Source organism: Notothenia rossii (genome assembly GCF_949606895.1).
Source record: "Notothenia rossii genome assembly, chromosome: 5".
Classification (NCBI taxonomy): Eukaryota; Metazoa; Chordata; class Actinopteri; order Perciformes; family Nototheniidae; genus Notothenia; species Notothenia rossii.
Window position 1 is genome coordinate 51,746,684 of NC_136903.1, and position 25,236 is coordinate 51,771,919.

Here is a 25,236-nt window from a genome sequence, read left to right on the forward strand (position 1 = left end):
TCTGGCTATATAGCTACTTGCTAACGGTTAAGCTTACCACGGGGATTCAAAGTAACGTCAACGTAGCTGTGATTTATGCTTTGCTTATATGTTTGCATAACTTGGAAGTTTACTGACATTTACATACCTTAGCCGCTTTCACACAAAGTACTTTGCCGTAGTACTTAGTGCCCCGGCACTTATAACCCCAGGGCACTATAGTACCAATCGTGTTCACACCGGAGCACTTTTCCCTGAGGGAAGATTACGCAAATGAGCCGCTGACGTCACTTCGTCTTCTTCTGCTTTGGGTTTACTGGCAGGCCGCAAACAACTTCACGGCGTATACCACCACCCGAAGTCCCCGGCCGGAAGTCCCCGGAGTTGGGGACTGGCTTTAGTAGAAGCTGACTCCCATCAGCTTCTACTGAAGCCTTCCAAGTAAATCGCCAAAACGCCAACACCTCCTCATCTCCACCGCTCCCATGTTTTCTTTAGTGTTGCCATAAGTTAGTCTTTCTGCGTTTCTGCGCTGGGCTAATGCTAATAATGCTAATGCAAGGATAATACAATGGCGGCTTCACAAAACTTTTTGGGAGTTTTACGGGGCGTGGTTTGCAATATGCCCAGCCAATAAAAATTGGTACTTTTTTGGTACTTTTTTGGTACCACCTCTCTAGCAGGCAATGGAAATGGGGGTAAAAGTTCCCGGCACTAAGTACTCTTTTTGGTGTGGACGCGACATCAGGGGGACTAACGGAACTAAACGGGGTAAAAGTACTCCGGTGTGAACCACCACTTGAGAATTGTCGTCTTTTTTAAGAAAAATGTTCTTATGTCCATCTTCAAAAACTCTGAGTCCGACTGACAGTTTATATGTCTGCTGACAGGATAGGTACCTGTCAGCCAATAAGACAGATGTTTATTTCCATTCAACCCTCTGGTTGGTCTGGTGTCTTGCCTCTGTTGTATTCACTGAACACGGAAAATTACAATCCTGCCGTCCTCTCTAGTGTCATGATGAGGTTCAGGAAAAGCACGGTTAATGTATTATTTTATTGACTCAATAATATAATACATGACTTTGAGAGTAGGCAATTTAGGCATATTAACTAAATTAATCAAACATACTTATCACGGCGACGGTGTGCTGATATTATTTTTATTTTCTTTTTTCCCCTAAGCGGCCGCTTATGTCGCTTAATGGGTCGGGCCGGCTCTGGTTATCAGCCTCTCAGTCTGACTGGAGAGGACTCTCCCTCCACATTATTGTAGAAACATCTTCTTCTTATATCCGTTAGTGCAGCTAGCACCAGACTCTAATAACAACAGCACCGGTACCGGTGCGCCCTCCCTCTCTCCCTTGCTCGCTCCCACGCTCGCTTGCACTTTGGCTGTGAGCTGCGCCAGATAAGCCAACATCCCCCATTTTCATCACTTACAGCGCCCATCGTACAGGGCAAATGAAAAGTGTCACCGGGGTGAAAAGGGTGTTACATTTACTTAATTATGAATATTGTTACATCAAGGCCAAAAATTAGGATGAGCACCAACGTTCAAAACAATTTGTTTTCCCTCCCAGAGCTACCAGCGCAGCATCCCCCCCCCCCCCAAATCTGGCGCCCGAGGCGAACATCTATAACGCCAGTGCTACGGGCCGGCCCTGGGTGGAGGTAGGGTGGAGGTAAGCAGGGTGTCCGCGGGGTCTTAAAAAGTATTAAAAGTTGATAATACAATTTAGCGAAAATTAAGGCTATTAAAAAGTATTAAACGGCATTTCCCAAGGTATTAAGAAGTCCCAAAGCAATGACAACATGAAACACCCTTTAATTTGCTGAAACAACATGTCGCGAAATCCCTTGAAGGCGGCCCCATGCATAGCGCGCCGTAAAAGCCCTATATGATCATTTTCTGAAAAACGATTAAATAGACCGCTTCCCTCTCCCCACGTCTCCTGCTGCTGGGCTGTCAGAAGAGGGGGAGGAAAAGAGAGGCAGGCACCGTTTATTAAATATTATTATACAGAGAACAGAGTCGTTATCAATTTGTTTTAAAGCTCAATAAATAACAAAGAAGACCTCTGATCGGCACTTTTCTAATTTTGTACGGAAGATTTAAACTTTAGAGAGATACAGCAGGAGAACACGCCGTCCACCGCGGAGAATAAACAGAAGGGCAACCATGCTCCGGGGTCTTCTTCGCTGCTTTTGGTGTATTTTGGGCTGCAGCAGCGCCACTTACAGGCCTGACGTATGTACTACAACGTTTCCAGCATTTCCAGCGGTCTAGTGTGAACAGACACGTTAATGAATCGAATGCGTGTGAACGGAAGCCTTTTTTGCGTTTGCGTATGCGTTTTACCGTATGTGTCCTCGTGGGGCCGGGGTCTAAGCCAAACTATATCCGATCACAGAGATCTGCTATTTTAAAGTAAAGTCAACACATATCGACCCTAAATATAGTCTATATTAAGAACGAGAAAAGTTGTAACATATATATCCTTTTTTGTAAACATATGACAAATGTGTGAGGGTGATGACGTCAGAGCATCGTCCTATGTGCCAGGGCTTAGCCCCGGACAGCCCCAGCCCAATTTAACCCCTGGGTATTTGTGAGGGAGCTCCTATATGGCATTACCCCGCTGAAGCTCAACAAAGTTTAATATATTTGATAGTTCACATTTTTGTCAATTGTTTCGTTTATTGGTCAAATACTGGTTTCTAATGGTTTCTGAGGAGTTTTACTGGAATGAAAGAGCACAGAGTACAGAAGCAAAAAAGCAGCATACTGCATTAAACCTGACCTTCACAGAGAGGTTGAAGTTCATGTGGAGAGGAGGCTTCAGTAGTCTGTCTGCACTCTGTTTAGTTTTGCTATCTTACAATCAATATAGTAAATGTGAGGTAAAGTGTGTCGCCAATGTAACCGGTTAGAACTCAAAGTTGTGATGAGGTCTTAAAATGTATGGAAAGGGTCTTAAAAAAGGTCTTAAAAGGTATTAAATTTGACCTCAGGATTTCTGCATATACCCTGGTAAGGTGGAGGTAGGGTAGATTGCTGTAGCACAGCGGTTTTCAAAGTGTGAGACGCGCCTCCCCTGGGGGGCGCCAGAGAGCTTCAGGGGAGGCGCAGCGTGAGACACAAAAGAACGAGAAAAAGACGAGTAAAGTGACACTTGCCCACTTGTGGCTGTCTGTGGAGACCGAGTTCCCCCACCTCGCCAAAAAGGCTGTAAAAGTGCTCATTCCCTTCACCTACCTGTGTGAGTGCAGGTAGACAGCGAAAACAGAGCATTTCATTACATTTTCTCTTACTGGACCTCTTTGAAATGCAATTGAATACCCCTGCATTATAGCAACAACAACAATAATAATAATAATAATAATAATAATAACAGCAATAATAATTGGGAGGGGGGGCGCGGCTGTTCTTATGTTCTCTGAGGGGAGGCTCACCTACCCACACTTTGAAAACCCCTGCTGTAGGACATGCCGGGCTCTGACCCCGGAGAACGTTCTTCTGATTCGACTAGCATCAACATTTTCGAACTTTGCAGAGGTGTCTAAATAATGTAAACAAAAACCTTTGTCCATGCAAATGGCCTTTTGATCGTTTCTTCTTATAATATGGTGATACATAGCAGGGCACGTGCACACATAGACATCAAAGTGGGCTTGAGCCCCTGCCCTTTTTCTTCCTCCAGAGAACGTGCCCTTTCCCGCCCCCCTTTTATTTAATTTTTATAAATGAATATATATCTATTGTTGTTTGCGCACAGTTTCCCTTTCCAAAAATATATTGATTGAATACTAAATTAAAATATCAGGTCGGGAGATTAGGAGAGACAGCAAGCGCATTTCGTGGCATCTGCGGGCAGTGGCAAGTACTTCCGGCATCTGCCACGGAGGCCGCTACTCCGTGGTATCTGTGGCAAGTATATGCCACAGCCACAACTTGCCGTGGCAAGTATATGCCACAACCATGCCACAACTTGCCGTGGCAATTATATGCCACAACTTATATATGCCACAACTTGCCGTGGCAAGTATATGCCACAACTTGCCGTGGCAAGTAAATGCCACAAGTTAAGAGTTAAGAGAAGGTTTACGGTAGCTGCCACTCGCCTTCCGTGGCAAATGCTGATATTTAAACTCGTATTTATCGTGTAAAATGTCGCTGGACTATCACAGGACTGATGTGCGATCTCTATTTTTCAAAAAGATAATAAATGATCATTTATATTCAATTTTACTTGGAATAGCCTACTTGGTTTGCTAAAATAAACAAACGTGCGATAGTAGGCTAAACATAGGCCTATATTGTAATAAAAAAAGAAATATTGGCAAGTGAGCGTTGCAACGCAAGCCCTTGGCAATTGTCGCTTCTTGAGGGGAGTTTCCACTGCTTGCTACGATAACCAGGTGTATTGTTACTAGTAAAGACAAATAATTAAAAAATAAATATCTGTATTGACACAGAAACGTGTACAATGGTGTTATTAGACTTGGCTACAGACTTAGGGCAGCTGTAACTGATTGCAGTTGCCACTGCTAGTGAGATGCTAAGATTTATATTTTATAAATGAGGCAAAGGACAGTTATATTTGATTGTACACATGTATAAATGTGTTATTTTAAATCCAGGCATATGTACTTAATTTGTATTATTTTCGTTGTTAAGAAACAGATTAATGTCATTGTATCTGTTTTGTTGTTTAATATTTTAATTCTGGTTGAACATTTTTATTTAAATGCTTCAGATTATTCTTATTAGATATTGATATCACTGAATCTAAACAAACCATGTTATTCCGTTAAGACAATCATGACATTATATTAAAAATCGAGACACAATGCATGCTTTTTTATCCACCCTTTTATTGCGTTTTGAAACTGGCGAACAATTTATATTGTTCGAGTTCTTGACAGAACGCTGAGTCATGCTCATCCATCTCCCTTGCCAGCCTTTCAGTGCTTGTAGGCTTTGCGCTTGGTTGTCCTTATCCTTATAGCACAAGTAAGCTATTTCTAAATCACAAGTACAGTAGGCTACTTGAGTATACAAGTTAGCCTATTTCCCACCTCTGGTCAACAATGTTAGATCTTTATGTCAACTTACTAATAATATATCTTGAGTATTATCATAAAAATAGCACGTTTATTTATTTTAACAAACCACGTTCTGCAAGTAAAATCTATAGAACATATAATGTTTAATCTTTTTGAAAAATAGAGATCGGACCATCAGTAACAGATCATCAGTCTTGTGTACAGATCAGTCCGATAAAGTCATGCCAAAACAGCGACATTTTACGCGATAAATACGGGTTTAAATATCAGCATTTGCCACGGAAGGCGAGTGGCAGCTACCATAAACCTTCTCTTAACTTGTGGCATTTACTTGCCACGGCAAGTTGTGGCATATACTTGCCACGGGAAGTTGTGGCATGGTTGTGGCATATACTTGCCACGGCAAGTAATGGCATCTGTGGCATATACTTGCCACAGATACCACATCTGTGGCATATACTTGCCACAGATACCACGGAGTAGCGGCCTCTGTGGCAGATGCCGGAAGTACTTGCCACTGCCTGCAGATGCCACGAAATGAGCCAGGCCCTACTGGAGATTAGACTGTTCCGTCTCCCTCCCTCCCTCCCTCCACGTCTCCTGCACAGCGGTGTGGACATCATCAGTCCCTTCAGACAGACAGGTAGCAACACGGCACCTCCCACTTTACTGTTCCATGTTATGCCGGCTTTTCTTGGTTTATTTTGAAGGTGAGTGGTGATGAACAAATTACTAAACTGCCAGTGCCTCGAGTTTACAGCTAATTAGTTAAAATACAATAACAAATATATAGTTAACTAAGGCTACTAGCTAATGGGTAAGTTAGCTCAAGGTTTAGCTAAGACAATTTATCACGGGCATACAGGCTAATGTACTGTACTCAAGGGAAGATACTTAAAGTGAAAATAGTCAAATGTGTATCTAGTAACGTCATCACAATCGCCACATTGATATGCAAATTAGGCGTTAACTATATAGGCCTAATTAAAATGCGCTAATTTGCATGCAGTTACCAAGGCATTGCAGGTGAAAAGGATCAAACTAAAAACACATCACCTCACAACTTCCCCAGATAGTTACTTACGTCAAGTCAGTATTTTCCCCTGAAATGTTATGTTTAAATGCAGATTAGCTTTAAATCTATAGATGAATTCAGACATGGTATAAAACGAACAATATTTATATGCGTTTCTTGGAAGTTTTCTTTACATTAGAGTGAAAGAAAACATGGAAGCAAAATAGACCAAAATAACAAGTACATGAAAAAACTATCTTTTAGCTGTTATATCCTTAAACAGTAACTTCATAATTTTGATTGTTGGTTGCTCATTTAATAACTATGAATTGTATTAGTTTTGTGTCTGCTCTTGTGCTTAGTGAATACTAAAGAAGACTCTCTGTGTTAGCTGATTATTTTGTAGAATATTAAACAATTGCGTGAGTGTGAGGGTATTAAAAATAAATTGGTCAGTAAGTCAGAGATGTGCAACTATATTTAACTTTTTGTTTTAAAACATTTTTTTTATAAATGATTATGGGAAGTGCCCTTGTTCTCACTTGAGCACCTGCCCCCCAACATGTCTGTGCACATCCCTGATACATAGTTATATGAATGGTCCATTTATACATCAAAGTATCATGGTATCATAGATTTATCTTTACGTAGACTATAGACTTCATAAAGTGTCTGTATATGTGGTGAGTGTGACCAAGGGCAACATTATCCACATGGCTAGAAAATCTCAGTGGACTTTATTTTCACAGATAGTATTAATACCTAGTTGACCTGCAATGTACTACTGTGTACTGCTGCAATCTGACAACCAATATTAGCTCCATTTCAAATGTTATAAAGTGTTTTCGAAATGTTCTCAACCAATGTTCCCCTCCCCTCTGAGCTCTTCTGTCTCTGCCTCAGGTAGTTTGTTCCACACGTCAGAGAGCAGAGAGGATAAAGTCCTGATGAAAGTGAACGCAGCGTCACCAGCTCAGCTGTCAGACTGGTGAACAGCCGGCTCCACTGAGAGCACAGACTGGTGCTACCGGAGGACGTGAGGAAACACCTACATGCCTAATGTGTAATACTAAGCTGAAAATACAGTGCAGTGAAGAGACAGACTTTTTTTTGTATTATTCTTAAGTAAAATTTAAAGTGTGTAAAGTAAGAATAAAACCATTAAAGTGATTCACAGTATGCTAAACTTGCTACTGCAGATACTGTGCAGTACAACAGTCTGGCTTCTTCCTTAAAATTGAAGTATATATATAATATATAATATAAGATTATATTCCATTCAAAAACACATGAAAAACATAAATAAAAGCATAAAACAAATGAGGCTTTATCTGTGGCCAATAGTGTAAGAATCTATGTTTTTACATTTAGATTCTTACATTTTTTATTTCAGTCCATTAATGTGCGAACTGAAACCATGTGCTCGCTATAAGAAATGCAAATGAACAGAACAAATCTTTCTAATTTTACTAATTGGCATGCTCAGTGTGTGTGTGTACTGTGCGTGTGCGTGTGCGTGTGTGTGTGTGTGTGTGTGTGTGTGTGTGTGTGTGTGTGTGTGTGTGTGTGTGTGTGTGTGTGTGTGTGTGTGTGTGTGTGTGTGTGTGTGTGTGTGTTCATTGACCCTGGGAGCAGATGGGCTCCTGCACGCTGCACAGAGAATGGATGTGGGAGTGTGTGTCAGCGACCATCTGACACCTCCGTGCTTTATGTGAGTGTAACAAATGGAGTGAGACTCGGCCGATGGAGTTAATTATCGAGATGGTATGCAAATGCTGCTTTTCATGGTGGTGGAAAGTAACTAAGTACATTTAATCAAGTATTGTACTTAAGTAAACATTTTGACGTTATTCCAGTTTATGCTAATTAATACTTCTACCTCACTGCATCCTGCTTAACTTCTGAGTCCATTAATGTCCGCTTTAGCTACATAGTATACATAATAATAAAGGATGATGTGTTTTTGGGAATAAATATATAAAGTACTTAGAATATGCTCCACCATAATTATGATTCAGTTTAACTTTATTTTGATGTTAAAACGGTTGTACTTTTACTTAAAGAACATTATAAAAGTAGTAATTTTCCTATAACAGAGTATTTTACTGAAGTGTTGACTGTTCATCATTCTTTATTTTCATATGAAAACCAGGGATTTTGCAAGCAGATGTTGGATATACAGTGTTGTTATGAACTTAAAGCTGCATACAGGAGAACTGGGTCTGCTGGTTTCAGTGTCTTCTGGCTCAGTGGGAGAACTTGTTTTTTCTGACTCATGACTGATCTGTTGAACGGTTCTAAATGGTGGCACAGAATAGCTGCCTTGAACATTATCTATAGTTAATTCATGAAAACTTAATAAAAACTCAACACTTGATGATGGAGTAGATTTGTATTTATTAATCACCGGTAATTGTTGCAGAGCAAAAATCCTGTTACTCCTAGAATAAGGTATTATTAATATTATTTTGACTTAAGCAGATATTAATGTGGATGTTGTTGCATAGGGTGTACAACTCATGTGCTGCTTATGGCTCAGTCTATAAAGAATAAATGGGTTCAGATGATGATCGATCGCACAAGATATTATTTAGGAAGTTAGGTAGATCCAAGATCCATCTAAAGAGGTAGTTATATTATTCTGAGGGAACAAGACATTCTGTTTTAGGAAAAACATCTGAACACTTGTGAAAAGAGGATGCTGTCCTGAGGGAAAAAGATATTCAATTTAGCTTTAAAGATCCATAAGCTTGTACATGTCACCGGTTGGTTCTTGAAGGAGCAGGACCTGTTCTCTGTGTGACGGCGTTATGGGAACACCATCCCTACTGGTGTGTGACACACACATATTGTGGAATGAAGTGTTTCAATGGGTTAGTCTTTGTGTTCTTCCCTGTTCATGATAGGAGGTCAGTGCATCCCTTCTGCTGTATTAACTGAATAAACCGCAGAACATTAATGAAACACTACAGACCTCGAACAATAGTTCTCTCAATGTAGAGCACCACAGGTTGCTGAGCGTTTATAAATCCACTTGTTAGCCTCAGTGTGTCAGGTGGAGAGAATGCTGATCTGAATAATATCGTTATGCTGACTGAGGACACGTCCATCACAGCAGATATGATTAGAGATTGAGGACATGTCCAAATGTCACACACACAAACAACACACACACACACTGGCCAAGCATGCCCACTTCCACGCACAATAGGTGAGCCAATAATAAAGACAATTTAAACTTTTTGTCCTTAAAAAAACCAAAATGACTTAACATTTGTTTTGGCAAAAAGTACCCTTCAAAGAATGGATGAATTGCATTTTGGGAAGTATAGGATCCAGAGTATTTCTCATGTCCCATACCTGAGACTAAAAGTCAGGATATCTCAGCCTGCTCTTATTTGATCCTTTTTAAATCATGTCCAGCTTTGCAGTAGAAACATACTAAGTTAGTGGAGAACTCTTTAAAAAAGAATGACTTGTGATTATCTTCTACTCAAGTATCTACTGACTGGACAAACACCAATACTATCACGAAACATGACAAACCTTCACCACCCAGCTCGCTATGTACTCCAAACAGAAGATAAAAGCAAGAGTTCCCCCATGTCTTCTTCTTCTAAAATACTCAAGCACAGTGATCTTTTTTCTTCGTACTGATGCATGAGACTATTAATTTTCATGCATCGAGGCACCTGACTCATTTGACTCTGACTTGAACACACACATAGAACGATTGACGTGAAACTCTGAGATGCATCACTGTAGGATGGTCCCATACAGCGAGCATGTCACCTAAACATAACAAAAGTCATTGATAAAAGATTAGATTTAAAGTTTTTCATATTCATATATCAAATGGGACATTCAGTACTCAGTTTGGTTGTTTACAGCACTGCATCTAGCTGATGGTTTCTCTGAAGTCCATAAAGAGAGAGAGAGTGTGTGTTATATAAGGGAATGAAGGGCACCCAGCTGTATCAGCCAGTGATTGATTCATCTTTTCTCCCCCAGCCTCAGGTCACGTGCCACCCTTTGTTTCCCTGCAGAGAGGAGGCCAACAGAGCCCCAGCAGCTGCTGGATGGAGAGCTGCGTCTGGTTTCGCTCAGAGCAGCATCGTGCTGTCAGGACAGTTTGACGGACGAGAAGCGTTTAACTCCACAGCTTACTTTACCGTCATGTGATGGATGGGACTGTTTCATTCTGCCGGGTCTCAATTCTCTCTTACTTAGGCTTATAACATGCAGATGCAGATCAGAAACAGAAAGGCAGCATGTGGGATCGCCTGCCTTGGTTTGGCTTTCCCAACACATTATGGTCTGTGTGTACATGAGTGGATGTTAGCATGAAGGTAGCATTTTGTTACCTAAACGTAGTTACCATTGATATAAGTAAAATTACAAAGCACTTGAGAGTTGAAATATGGGACGTGGATTTTTTTTTTTTTTAAACATCAGTGTATTGTTCTGTAACAGTTGAATACATTCTTCTTTGCACTGGATTAGCTTTGTTATATCTGAAAAAAGATCCCTCTTTTAGAAAGCCAATATATTACACAAAAAAGATCCCTCTTTTAGAAAGCCAATATATTACACAAAGTGGAGTTTTTTAAGACGTATATATATTTAGCTGGTATGGAGTGTACTGTAGTGTTTTGTATTAGTAATGTAGGACCTTGTATCCCAATATGAAATACATGTCAGGAAATCTTGCTTTTTCCAGGAAGAACGATATCAGCAACCCTAAACTCTTTCCAATCTCATATGGACACCCAACTATTGTTTTAAGATTGACTTAAACAAAAAGTGTACTGAAATGTTTCCCTTGAGAATAACGACACAACACGTGCAAAAGTAATAATGTTTAATTCAAATAAAACCATGCAACAGGTCACCATTACCCTGATTAGATTCAACCCGTTATAAAATAAAACATCCAAAGCCGTACATTGCGTTCAGTGGAGTATACACAGGAAGGTCAGCCTGGAAATTGAAGAAACCAAAAACACAACAAATCGCAGCTCCTCCTCCTGCTCGGCTCAGGCCACAGTACAGTGGTGATCCTGAGCACAAGAAACTGTAGCCCCCCCCCCCCACACCCCACTGGCTGCTAATAATCAATCACAAAGCACTATGAACCATATGGCACACAGAGGACAAGTCTGAGAACATGAGTGATGAGCCAGCAGTGCTGTTGATACATACGTTGCTAAAGGTCTAGTAGCAGTCTGCTCCTATGTACCGGACATCCACTGTTAAGGAAGGCCCGTGAAATTCACATCGTCGGGATTGCGGAAGCTGGGGAGTTACATACTAATGCAGCCTGGGAGACCAAGCAAAGCATCGTGGTGGGTGCAGGATTTAGTCTCTAGGGAATCTGTTTCAGCCTTCTGCAAGATGCTGAGGTACGCTGCAGAATGACCCCACATTCAACATTTTGCTGGGAGTGACAGAAGTACATTTGTTTTGCTGATTCAAACCCATCACCACAACACCCATATAAGAGGGACTAACTGACACCACTTGTGAAGAGTCCAGCACACACACATTACTGGTGGACTCAATCAGGATCTGTGATATGTCATCATCTGGATGAAGAACACACATGAAGATAATAAAAAGAACATTAGTAAGATGTACGGTATTTTTGTTTTGTAATGTCTGCTCTGGGTTTTTATTTTATTTGAATGGGCGCTGAGTGCACATCCCTCTACGTCCAATGGGAGGGTTCTGAGGGAGGAGTCTTGGAAACATGATGGTGGTATATTTTGAAAGTAGCACAGTATTATGCTGTGTGTGTCACTGTGTGTGTGTGTGTGTGTGTGTGTGTGTGTGTGTGTGTGTGTGTGTGTGTGTGTGTGTGTGTGTGTGTGTCACTGAGTGTGTGTGTGTGTATGAGAGTGTCAGTGTGTGTGTTTGTGTGTGTGTCAGTGTGCGCGCGCCTCAGTTGCTAAACACCTGGCCTTCGGGCGGCTGGGAGAGCCTGTTGTTCTCTTTCATCATCATGTGCTGTCTGAGTTCCTGCAGCACTATCCGGATGTTGTGGGAGTTTTTCCATCTGCACAGTGCTGACAGCGACTTTAAGTCCACCTGAAAGAGGAGGAGGAGGAGGTATTTTTATTATGGCCTTATTAAGGAAGCTATGGTGCCACTAAGGTTGTATATATTATCCAATAATCATGCTGGGAGTGAGTTCAAACTATTTAAAACAAAAATAGATTTAGAACTATTTCAGAAGCTAGAGGTCGCTCTAAATATCTAATTTAGAAAAAAAGCCAAAAAACGGGTCATATCAAAGTCCTAACTTGATGACTCCTACCTTTTTGGTCTAAAAGTAGTTTCCAAAAAACATTTTTAGAACATTTGAAAAAGGCTCTAGAACCTGAGAGTAGTTTGAGACTGAGCACTCCTTTATCTGGGTAATAAGATGGACGAATGTCCTCTCATGTCATGGGTACAGGCCCTCTCCTTTCTCAGCTAGAACATGGTGATACCATTTACTTGTCCTACTCATTTGGCCGTACTTTAACCACTTGAACAAAACACAAATAAACACTTGAAATGAATGATCACATTTGAAATGTTGACTTAATAGGTGAGAGTGTATCTATAGGGAAATGTGGATACTTACCAAACCATTTGAACTGTGTACGCAGTTCAAGTTAATCTTGTTCACAAAGCGGACATGGGGGGGGCATTCTGGGTATCTGTTTCCACATTCTATTTTCAGACTGTATATCCTGCCTTCATAGACGGTCTGCAATCAAAGAGACTATAGGTTAGCTCTGGGAGAGAGGTCATGGAAATGTCCACTCATCTGAGCTCCTCTGGTTTACTATTAAACAGTGGTTAATATAACAATGACAGTGTATTACAGTTCATATAACAGTATATGAACATTATAGTACATATCACTAAATATAACAGTGAAAATAACAATAATAATAATAGCTTGGATTTATATAGCGCCTTTCAAGGGACCCAAGGTCGCTTTACAAATAATAGGGCAAAAACAAACATAACAAAAGTCAGACAGACAAAACAACAGATCGATTAGGGGCCGAAAGCCTTGGCAAACAGATGGGACTTGAGGGCCCTTTTGAAGGCGTCAAGCGTGGGGATGTTGCGGATCTCCGCAGGGAGAGCGTTCCAGAGGGTGGGGGCTGCCACACAGAAGGCTCTGTCCCTGAAGGTTCGCAGTTTGGTGCGGGGGGTGGCAAGCAGGCCAGAGTCTGAGGACCGCAGGTTCCGGGGTGGGGCATGTGGGTGAAGGATGTCTGATAGGTACTGGGGGGCATGGGCATGGAGGGACTTGTAGGTAAGGAGGAGGACTTTGTAGGATATGCGGGACTTGACCGGCAACCAGTGTAGGTGGATGAGGGTGGGAGTGATGTGCTGCCACGGCTTTGTATGTGTGAGTACCCTAGCAGCACAGTTTTGGACATACTGGAGCCTGTCTAGGGTTTTGTTGGGAACCCCGAACAGGACACCATTGCAGTAGTCCAAGCGGGAGGTGACACACGCATTCACTAGGGTTTCGGCAACCTACTCCGAGAGTGACGGTCGGAGTCTGGCAATGTTCCTTGGATGGAAAAAGGCAGATTTGGTCACAGACTTGACGTGGGAGTGGAAGGAGAAGGTGGAGTCGAGGATGACACCCAGGTCGCGGGCTTCAGGAGATGGGGAGATGGAGCAGCCGTCAACCTTGAGGATGAAGTCACCAACCTTCTGGAGCAGGGCCTTGGGTGCCACAACCATGAGCTCTGTTTTCCTGCTGTTCAGCTTAAGGTAGTTGGAAGACATCCATGTTTTGATGTCATGCAGGCAGTTGATGAGAGACTGAGGGGGGAGCTGGGAGGATGGAGTGGTGCTGAGATACAGTTGGGTATCATCAGCGTAACAGTGGACACTCATGTGTCCTTACATGTTTGTTTTAAAGCTTTACCTAATCACATCTGAATATTTACAGAATGATGAATATTTAACAGTGTTGAAAGGAGTATTCAGACCCTTGACAGCAGTATTAGTACCGTATTCTGAAAACAATACAATTTGTTTTTTTATATCAATATATACAGTGGGGAAAAAAAGTATTTGTTCAATAACAAAAGTTAATCTCAATACTTTGTTATATACCCTTTGTTGGCAATGACAGAGGTCAAACGTTTTCTGTAAGTCTTCACAAGGTTTTCACACACTGTTGCTGGTATTTTGGCCCATTCCTCCATGCAGATCTCCTCTAGAGCAGTGATGTTTTGGGGCTGTCGCTGGGCAACACAGACTTTCAACTCCCTCCAAAGATTTTCTATGGGGTTGAGATCTGGAGACTGGCTAGGCCACTCCAGGACCTTGAAATGCTTCTTACGAAGCCACTCCTTCGTTGCGCGGGCGGTGTGTTTGGATCATTGTCAGGTTGAAAGACCCAGCCACGTTTCATCTTCAATGCCCTTGCTGATGGAAGGATGTTGTCACTCAAGGTCTCACGATACATGGCCCCATTCATTCTTTCCTTTACACGGATCAGTCGTCCTGGTCCTTTTGCAGAAAAACAGCCCCAAAGCATGATGTTTCCACCCCCATGTTTCACAGTAGGTATGGTGTTCTTTGGATGCAACTCAGCATTCTTTCTCCTCCAAACACGTCTAGTTGAGTTTTTACCAAAAAGTTCTATATTGGTTTCATCTGACCATATGACATTCTCCCAATCCTCTTCTGGATCATCTAAATCAGGGGTCGGCAACCCCTGGCACGCGTGCCAGCATTGGCACGCGGCACCGTAACCAGTGGCACACTAGGAATAAGTGGAATAAGTGTGCAAAAATATTTAAATTATATTTTCGGATCCTGAACGAGACCGCCGCCACAGCGCGTCTCCCCGTTACCTGCAGAAGGAAGCCATGCACGCAACGCAGCCCCGCTCTCTTTAACTCCAGGTGACTTTCTGCCGCTTTCCTCCGTGGTGCAGTGCTGATCGTTTCACCACGGAGGAAAGCACTAAGCTAATTGCAGTACCCATAAGGAGCTGTACAAATGCCGCAGTTTTTGTGTGGCTGTGTCTTTAGTTGAAAGCCCAGTGGCGATCTGCTCATCTCTCATCGAAATGATATGCTACAAAGGGGCGGACTGGCCATCTGTGTGTTGAACTTTCCTGTCGGCTCCCAGACCGTAGTCGAGGAGGGCAGAAGAAACAAGCTTTTGGTTCAATAACTCACTTAAGCTTAAATGACTAGAGAGAGGCGAGCTCTTCTTGGGAGGCCGTTGCATTTATTTAGCTGTTCTTCTGTTTCACAAAATACATCACAGACCTCTGTTTTTCTGCTTCTTCGTTTCACTTCCAGAAACATACACACGTTCCCTCACTGTCGCTCTACCATCCACAAAAACACACATGCACAAGCCACACCCCTCTCTCTCTCTTAAAAGGGACAGCGATCTCATCTAACTCTGACTCCTAATATCATAACATGTGTGCTCTGGAGAATCACAGAACGGACGATCGTCCTTATTATTATGCCGTTTAAACAAATCATTTAAATGTGTTTGTTAAATTCGGCATCATGTAAGTTGCGCTGACAGGCCCACACACTACTTCCCCGCAGCGAGGCTCCCCCGCCCTCCTGCTGATAGTTGACGAGCGTCAAGCTCCTCAACCCCCCCCCCCCCCGTTGATGATTCTCGATCATTGGCACGCTGATAACAATTTTTTTTTAAAATGGCACTTCATATCAAAAAGGTTGCCGACCCCTGATCTAAATGCTCTCTAGCAAACTTCAGACGGTTGCGGTTTATCTACAGTGCAGTATGTCCTCAGGTCATGATTTGTGTGTAGCTGTGCTATCCTTTGAGAACCATTTATCTCTAAAGAAGTCAGTTCAGCTGAGTGTATTGGAAATTAAACAGAGACACAGCTATTAGGGATGGGAACGATTAATCGAATATTCGAAATTATTCAGGTATTCGAATATGAGTTATGAATATTTGTATTAATTCTTTTTTTTTTTGGGAGGGATGCCTAAGTTGATTACCTGTTATCAAATTGAATAATTCAATGTATATATATATATATATATATACGACAGTATACTTTATACTATAACTTATATATACAGTGGGGCAAAAAAGTATTTAGTCAGCCACCAATTGTGCAAGTTCTCCCACTTAAAAAGATGAGAGGCCTGTAATTTTCATCCTAGGTATACCTCTTTACCAAAATATAACTTTTTGGTAAAAACTCAACTTGACGTGTTTGGAGGAGAAAGAATGCTGAGTTGCATCCAAAGAACACCATACCTACTGTGAAACATGGGGGTGGAAACATCATGCTTTGGGGCTGTTTTTCTGCAAAGGGACCAGGACGACTGATCCGTGTAAAGGAAAGAATGAATGGGGCCATGTATCGTGAGATTTTGAGTGACAACCTCCTTCCATCAGCAAGGGCTTTGAAGATGAAACGTGGCTGGGTCTTTCAGCATGACAATGATCCCAAACACACCGCCCGGGCAACAAAGGAGTGGCTTCGTAAGAAGCATTTCAAGGTCCTGGAGTGGCCTAGCCAGTCTCCAGATCTCAACCCCATAGAAAATCTTTGGAGGGAGTTGAAAGTCTGTGTTGCCCAGCGACAGCCCCGAAACATCACTGCTCTAGAGGAGATCTTCATGGAGGAATGGGCCAAAATACCAGCAACAGTGTGTGAAACCTTTGTGAAGACTTACAGAAAACATTTGACCTCTGTCGTTGCCAACAAAGGGTATATAACAAAGTATTGAGATGAACTTTTGTTATTGACCAAATAATTATTTTCCACCATCATTTGCAAATAAATTCTTTAAAAATCAGACAATGTGATTTTCTTTTCTCATTTTGTCTCTCATAGTTGAGGTATACCTAGGATGAAAATTACAGGCATCTCTGATCTTTTTAAGTGGGAGAACTTGCACAATTGGTGGCTGACTAAATACTTTTTTGCCCCACTGTACATGCTATACCTTGCTATACCCGCAACCTCCGTTCCAGCTATGAGGGTCTTCTCTACAGCTGGGCTGATTGTTAATCGCCTCCGCACATGAAAGCTGTAGGCCTATAGCTGTCAAACTGTGATCACCAGTTCCATACATTTGACAAATTCGACTTGGTTTCTACACTTTGAACATGTATGTATTTATTTCCAAAAAGTATTGAAAAAAAAAGAAATCAAATTTTATGTTTTTTACCCAATTTTTTTTTTTATAGGATATGTACATTTCGGTTAACAATTTTTTGGGGGGACGAATATTCGAATATACTTTTGCTTTCAAATTCCCATCCCTATGCTATAGTCACCTTAGAGACAATATTACTGCCATCAGAAGGATGCTTGGCTCAATACTGCAAAAAGTACTACATTCTCTTAACCCTCCAGGAAGTAGGCTAAATCATGGAAGACACCTCCTCATCTCCACCACTGTTCCACCATGTTTTCTTTTGTGTTGCCATAAGTTAGTCTCTCTGCGTTTGTGCGCTGGGCTAATGCTAATGCTAATAATGCTAATGGCAGCTTCACAAAACTTTTTGGGAGTTTTACTGGTTTGCAATCGGCCCAGCCAATCAGAAATAGGAACCTTTTTTCTACCACGAAAGTCCCTGCTCTCTAGCAGGGACGGAAAAGGGGGTAAAAAGGTTCTCATTAACTAATTGTAGTTCCGGCTCTTTTTGGTGTGAACGCAACATTTCGGAACTATATCGGAACTAAAGTGGGAAAAGTACTGCGGTGTGAACACGCCTTATGTAACTATCCTACAGCAGGCAGAGGGGACATGTTTCATTTGAATTACTTGCAGCCCTCTTATGGTCAGTTTGCACACAGCTGATATACCTGCACATGATCCCTATGAGAGCAACAACAGAACTTATAAAAATGAGGTTTATCACAGTGCCTTTTACGAAAGCATCAACTTCTGTAGTAATGGGAAGCCAAAAGTGATGTGTGTTGTTTTAATCACATGATAGTTCAAGCTCTAAACAGTACATCATTCCTTTTACAGTGTTTCACAGCACACTCGCTGGGGAGGTAATGAAATTATGCACTTTTGGATATTTTAACACAACAGCTGACTACTTTTAGCCAGCATTAGTTATAACCTATACAATATGATAACGCGCAATATTAGTAAGATTATAAAAATAGTTAGCTAATGCTAGCAACACTGTCTTAAACATATATAATGTAGTGTTAGTTAAACTACAATTACTTCAAATGAATGCCCTAGAAGATTGTTTCTTAACAATAAACTTCAGTCATTTTCACTTCTTGTGGTTGTCGATTCATTTTGTGTTGTTTATCTGTTTAGGTCTTAAAATTGGGATGTGGGACATGATGATCATAAAAGCACAAGAAAAATATTAATAGAAACAATAGCTACTGTAAATGTAACGGACCACTGTCTAAAATGATATATTATATTGAGAGTATAAGTGAAGTCTGCATGGTAATCAATGCACTATTTGATAATAGTTGGAACTATAGAGCGGACATGAATCACATGACTGTGTACTGGCCAGAGTGTCATAACACTCCCTTTCAATGACACCGGTTTACTCTCGTTGAAAACTACCACTTCACTGTAGTTTAAAAAAATCTAATAAACCAATGTGTTAGAGCAGCTGCTAAGTGTTAGGTATTCCTGATAATGATTGCATATTTTGCATACGCAGAAAAATACCATAAAAAGGTCAAGTAAAGCTCGTCCTCAAATCCTCAGATGTTTGATCGTTAGCTGTTAGATGGTGAATTTCTTTCCTACAATGACATTTCTTTAACACTGTTTTATACGAATGCAATGCTTAAAGTCCATTGGCCATTGAATAAAAGAGCAGAGTAATGTATTGGTGCTGTAAACTCAGGGGTGGGGTCACCTTGGCCGGGCCGATGATCATGCCGTTCCAATGAGTTAGTGTCATGTCGTCATCATCTGCGAGGCCCCAGCTCACCGTACCGTCTCCACCTCCCTTCTGACCTTCCTCCAGTTCCTCCAGCAGACGAAAGCTGCGGGGAACTACGATGCCTTCCAAAACACAAGCATGCACACACACACAAGGGCACAAAAAAGGAACATTTAATGACTTCTCTCTATTAACACAATGGGAGAAAAATTCACGCAGAAACGTCATACCATACTCGATAATTTCGCCTAACAGACCTGATTTAAAGCTAAATTATCAGAGTCTTAATATGTTTCACTCTCAAACAGACAAAATTAGTTTTCTGCTAAATTGCAAGAGCCGGGAAGTTGAAAGAAGTGTGTGATCCATGTTGGCAGATCTGACAGCTGAAAAAAGAGGTAGTAAACGATTGAAAAATCCTATTCCAAAAGTTGACTTGGGGGAGGCATCCACTAAAAGGAAGTCTGAATTGACAGTAGGGCTGTCCCGAATACCATTTTTCAGGCTCCGGATATTCGGTAGTAATCAGCAGGAACCGCTTCAACACGTGTATTTCGGTTTATTCACGGCATTCATTTTGTTATTCTACAGTATTGTTGTTTTATAGTTATTTGTTAATCTATACAACCCAATTTGTGTTCTTTGAAATTGAAAAGGATATTGCATTGTGTGTGTTACTTTCGTTGCAGTTGTATATATTTTAAGTGTAATTTGGCTTGGCTTCCTATTTTTTATGGACATGCTTTTATTTTGAAGGAGAGTTAGCACTGTTGACAGGAAGTTGTTGTTGCTATGGAAACAATGTGACGGAGATTAACGGAGAAAAAGTAATATCTACATATAAAGACGAAGAAAGTAAACGATAAAGTGTATGGTTAAGTGTTAGCACCCCCCGAAGAGGCACAAGCTCTTACGTTGATATTGGAGTTTTCAATAAATTCAAAAAGCGAAATTGAAACCCGAATAGTAATCCAACTTCGGGTACAGCCCTAATTGACAGTATCTATTCTGATCTAGGTCTCCCAGAGTCTATAATAATGAATACTACTAGGTTATATTTCTTAGATTGTGTGTTTTAGTGTTTCAAATGGCTGTATAATGAGCCTTATTTTTATGCAGCAGAGTTATCCTCAGACTGACGCAATTTGTTATAGTTTGTCCAACTTACCATTAGGCAGTGTTGGAAGAAGTACTTAGATCCATTTCTGAACTAAAAGCGCAAATACTTTAGTCTTTAAGTACTCTACTACAAGTAAATATTTGATTTCATAATTACTCTTAAGTAAAAGTACTCATTCTGCACAATGACCCATTTCAGAATAATAGTAAGTACAGAAGTATTACCTGCTAAATGTACTTCAAGTATCAAAAGTAAAAGTAGTCATTATGCAGAATGGCTCTTTTCACAGTATTTTATTATTATGGTTATTATGTTATCATTTCCTTATAAATATCAAATAATATTAGAGTAGTGGTTGGTCAATGTGGACCAAATGAAGATACTTGAAATACTGTGTAGATTAGTAGTACATTACTGGATTGTACCATATCAGCATAGCATGTGTTTTTATATGTACAAAGTAAAAAGAAGCTGTGTGTTAAATACATCTAATGGAGTAAAAAGTAGGATATTGGCCTCTGAAATGTAGTGCAGTATAAATATATCAAAAAACTCTAATACTTGAGTAAATGTAGTTAGTTACTTTCCAGTGCTGGCATTAGGAGGCATTGGCTTTGAGGTGGCAAACCTTAAAACTTAGTGTTTAAGGAATTGCCTCCTAAACCTTTAAATGTAGAAACATACCGCTTACTAGTACAACTGTTGACATTACACAAGCTGTAAGAGTATGATGTCAAACAAATAGTTAAGTAAATTACCTTGTGGGCAGAGATGTTAGAAACACTCATATATTGTGCTTAAGTAAAGTAGAAATACCAGAGCGTAGGATGAATACTCTCTGATTATAATGATTGAACATTAAAGTGTTCTCAAAGCTGTTAAAGGTGCAGCTAGTTTGAATTACTTTGTATACTCCAGGGTAGCTTGTGAATTTACTCCAGGTGGAACTAAAGTCTGATTTAACACTTGATTCGATTTCACATCATTAATCCACATCTGTAAAGTAACTAAAGGTATTAAATACATTTAGTGGAGTAAAAGTACACCATCAACCTCTGAATTGTATTGGATTGAAAGAACAAAGTAACATAAAATGGAAATACTCAAGTAAAGCACAAGAACCTCAAAATTGTACTCAAATACAGAACCTGAGTAAATCCTTAACACTCTGCTTGTGGGTCAGTTTTAGCGACGAACTATTTATTCTGAGCACTTCTTCCGGAAAGCTAAGTTATTTACCCATCAAGCTAGTCCCGGGCACCGCCCAGCGAACAGAGTGACGTTAACACACTGCAGCCCAGTCTAATGTGATCTGTGGAGTGCACTGAACCCACATGTAGCCTTTTCTCTGCTTGCTAGTTTCATAATTGTAAATGTAGTTGGCTGCAGAAGCCGTGTGGATCATGGACTGTTGGATAGCGCAGCTAGCTAATGAGCTAGCTTGCATCGTCAGAGACAGCGTTTTGTCTCAGACAGAGTCCTGTCGCAGTAAACCTGCACTGCAGCTGGACTCTTTTTGGGAAAAACGAATCTATTAACTTATATGTTATGCTGTGGGTTGTACCTCGTAAACAAAATAGATGAAAAATAGTAACTGAACTGTCGGAGAAGTCAGTTTACCTGATAAGGCGGCCGCCATCTTTGTTATAGATTCACGGAAGCGCGCACGTAAGGTGGAGCGTGTCCGTCGAATAAGTACTTCTTCTTCTTCTTCTCTCAGCTATTCTTCTTCTTCTTCTGTAGTGTTTATTGGCGGTTGGCAAACCAACTTTTAGGTGCATTACCGCCACCAACTGGACTAGAGTATGGACAAGAGACTATGCAGAAAAAAATAAACAAAATAAACAAAATAATAAATAAATAAATAAATAAAACCAAAAATCTAGATTATTTTAAATTTATCAATTTCTCTAAGAAACGTAATAAGCTCACAATACATATTGCCTGATGTTTTCCCTAACAGCCCTGATAGCGAAAAGTCAATGTATTTTGCTTTCTTCAGTGTTTGGAAAAGCACATTTCTCTGAATACTATATTTCCTGCAATGCAGCAAAACATGTTCAACCGTTTCTGGCTGGCTACAGTGTGTACACTTTCCGGTTGGACGCTTTCCTATTATCCTTAATGTATGATTGAGACCTGTATGACTTATTCTCATCCGAGAAATGACATTTTCCTCCCTTTTTTTAAACCCCACCTTCCTTCCATCACCCACATACCTTTGAATGTTATAAAGATGTCTTCCTGTATCACTAAGGTCCCAATGTTCTTGCCATGTTGTTTGTGCATATTTATGTATGAATGTTTTAACCTCCGCTTTGCTGAGTGGAACTTCAATGTCTATATTCGTAATTCTGAGTGTTTGTTTGGCCAGAATATCCAACTGTTCATTGCCCTGCACACCAACATGAGCAGGAACCCAGATGAAACGAGTTAATATGCCTTTGATTTGCATTTTATACAAAATTAGAAATATTTCATTTATTATGTACATTCTAAATGAAGATCTGCCTGATCGCATACTCGATAAAGCTGAATAGCTGTCAGATGCAATTACAGTATTATGTATTCCTTTCTCCTTTATCCATTCCAATGCCAATACCAATTCCAACAACTCTGTGGTGTATACTGACACATGGTCTGTTACCCTTTTCTTTATATGTGAATTACTCACTGGGATATAAACTGCTGCCCCAGCACGCCCTGTCTCTTGATCTTTGGAGCCATCTGTAAATATGATTGTTGAGTCTGAGTGATATCTTGCAAAATAATTCTGGGTTATGCGCCATACTGGTATTTCTTTTTTTTCCTTCAACTCTTTTTGTATATTGAGGTCCACCCTTGGCATTGGGAATATCCAGGGTGGAATGGACGAGATTGCAACTGTGGGGCAATACTGTATTTGATTCAATCCTATACTTGCCGCTTTAACATCACCAATCCATCCGAAACTCGTTAAATATGACTCATTGTGCTCCCAGCAGTCTTTCAAAATACTTTTCGCTGGATGACTATCACCATGCCCCTGAAGGTTTACCCAGTATGCCAACATTAACTTTACTCTTCTTATCCTTAAAGGCATTTCTCCCATTTATACCTGTATTGCTGATACTGGAGATGTTTTAAAAGCTCCACTACAAATCCTCAGGGCCTGAGGTTGTAGGACATCCAGCTTTTTAAGGTTTGATTCTGCTGCTGCCATGAACGCTATACACCCATAATCCAATACAGGTCTCATGAGTGCCCAATATATGTTCAGTAGTGATGACCTACTCGCTCCCCACTCCTGTCCCACCAAACACCGAAGTACATTGTTGACCTTTTTACATTTACTTTGAACTTTTCCGATATGATTGCTCCACGTTAGCTTTCCATCAAACCAAACACCAAGAAATCTTATTGTATTTACCTGTTCAAGAGGTTGCTCATACAATTTTAATGGTACAGGAGCAATTTTATGCCGTTTTGTAAAACAAATGACTTGCGTCTTAGCTACTGACAGTTTGAATCCCCATTTATTTGACAATTTCTCCACTTCAACTATTGCAGCTTGTATTTTCTTTCCAACATGTGCTACATTGCGGCCTTTTGCCCACAAAGCCCCATCATCTGCATACAAAGATTTTCCCACACTTGGATGAACTTGATTAAAAATGTCATGTATCATTATATTGAACAAGAACGGACTACATACACTACCTTGCGGAGTACCATTTTCCACATCATACACACTTGAATATTCTGCACCTACTCTTACTTGTATTTTCCTGTCCCGTAAAAAATTCATAACCAAATTAAATGCTTTACCACCAATTCCCAATGATTTTAACTTGATTAGTAGTCCTTCCTTCCAGAGCATGTCATAAGCCTTTTCAATATAAAGGAAGACTGCAATCACTACTTCCTTGTTGGTCTGTGCTTTCCTGATGTCTGATTCTAAGCACAATATAGAATCCATTGTATTCCGACCCCTACGGAACCCACATTGATATGGTGATAACAGAGCTTTACTTTCTAAGATATATGTCAACCTTTCTGTAACTATTCTTTCCATGATTTTGCATAAATGCGATGTCAGGGCAATAGGTCTGTAGCTAGATGGATCTGAAGGGTCTTTCCCTGGCTTTAGTATGGGCACTATTATCGCTTGTTTCCAAACCGAAGGAAGTTGGCCAGAATCCCACACCCTATTAAACAATCTTAACACAATGACTAGAGAGTTATCCGTCATATATTCCAACATTTTATAGCAAACACCATCTTTCCCAGGAGTGGTTTGACGAGCACTAATAATTGCTTTCCTCAACTCAAACATACTAAAATGCAGGTCCACCTGATCCCCTAACACTTCTACTTTATCCAATATTCTCGGGTTTTCCATTAATGTATTATCTCTGCACTGTCTGGCTTCCTCTGTAAGGTTATCTGAACTATGAACTTTCTTAAATGTCTGAGCTAGAAGTTCCGCCTTTCCTAAGTTTGTGACAGCTATTATGTCCCCTCTGCTCAAAACTGGCAACTCATAATTCCTTCGAACTCCCCCCATTCTCCTAATCATGTCCCAAAAATCTGCAAGCTGTACTTCTCTTCCAATGCTATTTCAATATTGCCTCCAAAAAGTGAGTTTTTGCGTTCGTATCGTCCTCCTTACTATAGCCTGGGCCCTTTTATACTGATTCAAAGCTTCCTGAGAATGGAGTTGATTGAGTTGTCTGAATGCTTTATTTCTGTCTTTAATGGATTTGTTACATTCACCATTCCACCAGGGTACACTCTTGGTGCGCCTAGCTCCTTCAACTTCCGGAATTGTTTATTTAGCTGAATGTATGATAACCTTAACCAGCTCCTCATTCAATTTATTTATATCATCATCATTTTCCTCTTGAAGTGTTTTACATCTATTCGTACTTACAACTTGGAAAGCATCCCAATTAGCCTTTCCCAATTTCCATCTAGGAATTTTCTTCTCCTTTTCAAAACGTATGTTGGTCCCAACTTTAGTCATTACAGGATAATGATCACTGCCCACTGTAGTATGCTTTACCACACTCCATGTACTTATACCTGCTATAGCACTAGACACAAATGTCAGATCGAGTACTGTTTCTATATTCTTTGTACATTTATATCTTGTTCCT

The 25,236-nt window shown here is 40.6% G+C and overlaps 1 protein-coding gene and 1 long non-coding RNA gene across 4 annotated transcripts in view; one reads left to right on the top strand and one right to left on the bottom strand.

Annotated features, from left to right (window-relative positions):
- Positions 1-11,697, top strand: part of LOC307038738 — a 46,839-nt gene extending 35,142 nt beyond the window's left edge. For 2 of the 3 annotated variants that reach the window (XR_013808083.1, XR_013808084.1), the window contains exons 2-3: positions 6,971-7,099; positions 10,075-11,697. This is a non-coding gene — a long non-coding RNA (uncharacterized lncRNA). Of the gene's footprint in view, positions 1-6,966; positions 7,100-10,074 lie in introns of all 3 variants that reach the window. The other variant, XR_013808082.1, reaches the window with a different exon arrangement.
- Positions 10,911-21,872, bottom strand: ube2v1 (ubiquitin-conjugating enzyme E2 variant 1). The gene is made up of 4 exons (XM_079680389.1): positions 21,719-21,872; positions 18,952-19,100; positions 12,692-12,817; positions 10,911-12,150 (listed from the first exon to the last, which is right to left on the bottom strand). Exons 1-4 carry the CDS (start codon positions 21,735-21,737, stop codon positions 12,004-12,006), a joined length of 441 nt encoding a protein of 146 aa, XP_079536515.1. The 5' UTR covers positions 21,738-21,872; the 3' UTR covers positions 10,911-12,003.
- Between the last annotated feature and the right edge of the window lie 3,364 nt (positions 21,873-25,236).